The 4830-nt window shown below is 41.0% G+C and overlaps 1 protein-coding gene across 1 annotated transcript; it reads right to left on the bottom strand.

Moving 5' to 3' along the window:
* Positions 1-754: 754 nt before the first annotated feature.
* On the bottom strand, positions 755-4618 carry LOC110882730. The gene is made up of 2 exons (XM_022130679.1): positions 3511-4618; positions 755-972 (listed from the first exon to the last, which is right to left on the bottom strand). The coding sequence occupies exons 1-2, from the start codon at positions 4616-4618 to the stop codon at positions 755-757; spliced, it is 1326 nt and encodes a 441-aa protein (XP_021986371.1).
* Positions 4619-4830: the final 212 nt, after the last annotated feature.

The following is a 4830-nucleotide window of genomic DNA, read 5'->3' as shown; positions in this document are numbered from 1 at the left end:
AGCATTTTTACGACAACTTTGACTTTCGGTCTAAAAACCGAACTAGAAAAGCTAGGAACACTTACACAGGGTCTTAGCACGAAGATTGAACTTAGAGGAGACTCCTTTAGAACCAGGAAGCTCCAGAGAATGCAAGAAAGAGAGTAGAAGACTGAATTTTGAAATGAGCAAGTTCTAAAGCTCACTTGGAGCTCTATTTATAGTGAAACAATCTTCACAAGATCACTCCATGTGTCCCCTGATGATCTAAGGGCAGTACATGTGTCCTAGAGGTATTACAAAACCATCAACATGCAGCTGGTTTTGAGAAATGGGGTGCAGGAGGTGACAAACCTGCAGCTGTCCATTTTACTGCCCAGATACAGTCTTTACAGACCGTAAGCTTAAGCCTTTACGGTCCGTAACCGCTTTTCAATTTGTATCGCCCAGTTACTGTCCTTACGGACCGTAAGTTGGACCCTTTACGGTCCGTAAGCTTTGACCAGAAGACAAAATTTTTGAAAACTTTTACATTTGACCATGCAACTTTTATCATTTATGATCAGTCGTTTTGGGGGAATGAATTTATTATAACAGAGTTCAAATTATGGTAAATACTCATTCATAGGCAAGGATTTGCATGATGACTTTTATATTCTTTCAAAGAAATAATATTATTCGACTAGTACTTATGACACGTGCCCTTACTTCACTGGTCATGAATTTGCGAGGTGTTACATCCTCACCCCCTTCAAAGAAATCTCGACCTCGAGATCTACTGAAACAAATAAGGGTACTTCTGTCGCATCATGGATTCAACTTCCCACTTATATTCTGGACCTCTATAGGCATCCCATTTCCCTTTTACAATTGGCACAATCTTTCTTCGAAGCTTTTTAACCTGTCGATCATCGATCGACAAGGGCTTTTCAACAAACTTCAAGCTTTCGTCAATTTGCACGTCTTTATGAGACATCGCTAGTGACTCATCAGCTAGACATTTCTTTAAATTGCAGATGTGGAATACATTAGTATTCCACTAAGTTCTTCAGGTAGATTTAGCTTATAGGCCACGCTCCTGACACATTTGATGATCTCGAATGGTATGATATATCTTGTGCTCACCTTTCCCTTTTTTACCAAATCGCATTACTCCTTTCCAGGGTGACACCTTGAGTAATACTTTATCACCTACTTCAAATTTTAGAGGTTTGTGCCTCTTATCTGCGTAGCTCTTCTGCCTATCCCTGGCAGCTTTTAGACGATCACGGATCTGAACAATCTCTATCTCGGGTCCTGATAGCTGGGTTTCTCCAACTTCCGCCCAACAAATAGGCGTTCTGCACTTCCTTCCATATAAGGCCTCAAAAGGCGCGGCTTGGATGCTCGAATGATAACTGTTATTGTATGAAAATTCCATCAAAGGAAGATGGCCATCCCAACTTCCACCCAAGTCAATAACACAAGCCCGGAGCATGCCTTCCAGTGTTTGAATCGTATGCTCACTTTGCCCATCCGTTTGAGGATGATAAGCAGTACTGAAATTCAAATGAGTGCCTAGAGATTGCTGGAAACTTTTCCAAAAATGAGATGTGTATCCAGTACCCCTATTAGATATAATAGATACTGGCACTCCGCGGAGAGATACAATCTCGTCCACATACAGCTGGGCTAGCTAATCGGAGCTTTGTGTCTCCTTGATGGGTATGAAATGAGCTGACTTCGTCAGTCTGTCGACTATAACCCATATTGTATCATTCCCATGTTTCGTCTTTGGTAACTTGGTGATGAAATCCATAGTTACCATTTCCCACTTCCAAGTGGGAAGTTCAGGCTGTTGTAGTAAACCTAACGGCTTTTGATGCTCGGCTTTAACCTCTGTGCACGTCAGACATTTAGCCACATATGTGGCTATGGATTTCTTCAAACCCATCCACCAGTAATTTGCCTTTAGATCCTGGTACATTTTATCACTGCCCGGATGAACTGAATATTTAGAATTGTGGGCTTCTCGGAGGATTTCATTTCTAAGTCCCCCACGAATTGAAACCCAGATTCGACCATTAACTCTAAGGATTCTATCATTCCCAGGTGACAACTGATTAAAGGTTGCACCTAATCTTTCTACTGGAAAGTTTTCCTCCATTACAGCTTATTTTCGAGCCGACAACAACTTCTCGTTTAAACTATTCTTTAATTCAATGCTTTTAGCATTGATTCTAATAGGTTTGACCCTTTCTTTCCTACTTAGTGCGTCAGCGACCACATTCGCTTTACCCGGGTGATAGCGAATTTCACAATCATAATCGTTCAATGTTTCCATCCAACGACGTTGCCTCATATTGAGATCTTTCTGGTTAAATAAGTGTTGGAGGCTTTTATGATCTGAATAAATCACACACTTGGTTCCATACAGGTAATGCCTCCATAATTTGAGCCCAAATACAACGGCACCCAATTCCAAGTCATGGGTGGTGTAGTTCTTTTCATGCACCTTCAGTTGTCGTGATGCATAGGCAATCACCTTGCCTCTCTGCATAAGCACACAACCCATACCAGTGTGCGATGCCTCACAATAAACAAAAAACTCTTCTATCCCTTCTGGCAATGTCCACACAGGAGCATTGCTTAATTTCTGTTTAAGAATCTCGAAAGATTCTTGTTGTTTGGGACCCCAATCAAACTTCACATTCTTACGAGTTAAAGAAGTTAACGGTGCAGCTATTCTTGAAAAGTTTTCGATGAAATGCCTGTAGTATCCTGCCAAACCTAAGAAGTTGCGAATTTCAGTGGGCGTGTTAGGTGCTTGCCAATTCATAATCGCTTCAATTTTAGCGGGATCCACCTAGATGCCACGCTCACTTACCACATGTCCAAGAAATTGGACTTCTTGAAGCCAAAATTCACATTTAGAAAATTTTGCGTAGAGCTTCTCTTGTTGCAGAAGTTTAAGGATACATCAGAGATGTTTTTCATGATCGGCTTGACTCTTTGAATAAATAAGTATGTCATCAATGAAAATAATGACAAACTTGTCTAAATACGGCTTGAAGACACGATTCATGAGATCCATGAATGCTGCAGGTGCGTTAGTGAGCCCGAAAGGCATCACTAAGAACTCGTAATGGCCATATCTTGTTCTGAATGCGGTCTTGTGTACATCTTCGGTTCTGAACTTCAACTGATGATATCCCGACCTCAAATCAATCTTTGAAAAGAAACTTACCCCTTGTAGCTTGTCAAACAGATCATCGATCCTGGGAAATGGATAGCGGTTCTTGATTGTAACTTTGTTCAGCTCACGATAATCAATGCATAGACGCATTGAACCATCCTTCTTCTTTACAAATAAAATGGGCGCTCCCCAAGGGGACGAGCTTGGTTGAATAAAACCTTTCTCCAATAGATCATCCAACTGGGTTCTTAACTCTTTCATCTCGGTCGGTGCCAAACAATAAGGAGCTCGTGCGACTGGTGCTGCTCCTGGTATAATATCAATTCTGAATTCCACTTGTCTGTCGGGAGGTAAACCAGGAAGTTCTTCAGGAAAAACGTCTGAGTATTCTGAAATAACAGGAATGTCTTCTATCTTGGGCTTTGGTTCGTCTATCGTCACCTGTGCCATGTAAATGACACAACATTTCTTCGAACACTTAGATGCTTTAAGCATTGATACTTGATCGGGCAATCCATACTGTGTATCTCCTTGAATAATAATTGATTCACCATAAGGGGTTTTGATAATAACTTGCTTCTTATCACCGGAAATTTGAGCTTGGTTAAGAGATAACCAATCCATGCCTATAACTATATCAAACCCCGCCAACTTCATTGGTAACAAGGACAATGAAAAAGAGTGAATCCTAATGGATATGAAACATCCATCTAAGATTTTCGAAGCGGTTTCTATGGTACCATCAGCTAGTTCTACCTCATATTTTATGTCTAGAGTTTTAATAGGCATATTTAACATTTTACTGAATTTATTGTCTACAAAGGACTTATCTGCACCAGAATCGAATAAAACTCTAGCATAAACATCATTTATAAGGAAAACACCTGTAATAACGTTATCATTCTGCACTGCCTCCTTGGCATTCATTTGGAAAATTCGAGCATTTGTCTTCTTGGCCTCTTCAGGCTTCTTTGGGTTTTTCGGGCAGTTGGTCCTTTTGTGCCCCTTTTCATTGCAACCATAACAGGTTGCATTTTTCATATTCTTGCACTCCAAAGTTTTATGATCCTTTGACTTGCAAATTCCGCAAGGTTTAGGCTGCGAGTCAAGTCTGCATTTCCCAAAGTGATGTTTCTTACAGGTCTTACACAAGGGTTTCTCACCTGACTGATGGGAGTTCTTCTTATAATTAGAACTCTTCTTATGCTCGGAATTTCCGTTCTTTTTCTTATCGGAGCGATGTGAGCTCTCATCTTCCCTCTTTCTCTTTCCCTCATCTGAAGCCTTACCAGACTTATTCCTAACTGCATCGAGTGTGAGGGATAAGGACAAGTCCACTACTGACCTATAAGTGGTAGGCTTGGAAGCTTTAACATTTCCTTCAATTTCAGGGGCCAGGCCTCCAATGAAGCGCGTTATGTGCTTAGGTTCAGGTGTAACCAAATAGGGGACAAGTCTGCACATAGTGTTGAAACTCGTAACATAGGCTTGGCAATCTAAATTCTTCATGACAAGAGTCAAGAAGTCAGTTTCAATGTTCTCTACCTCGTGCTGAGGGCAAAAGGTTTCTTTCATCAATGCCACAAACTCTGCCCATGACAAGTTATAGAGTGGGATTTTCCCCGTGGCTTGAATTAATGACCTCCACCAAGCTAATGCCTCTCCTTTAAATGACT

Source organism: Helianthus annuus, chromosome 11, assembly GCF_002127325.2.
Source record: "Helianthus annuus cultivar XRQ/B chromosome 11, HanXRQr2.0-SUNRISE, whole genome shotgun sequence".
NCBI lineage: Eukaryota > Viridiplantae > Streptophyta > Magnoliopsida > Asterales > Asteraceae > Helianthus > Helianthus annuus.
Note: the sequence above shows the minus strand (reverse complement) of the source record. Positions and strands in the feature narration are given on the sequence as shown.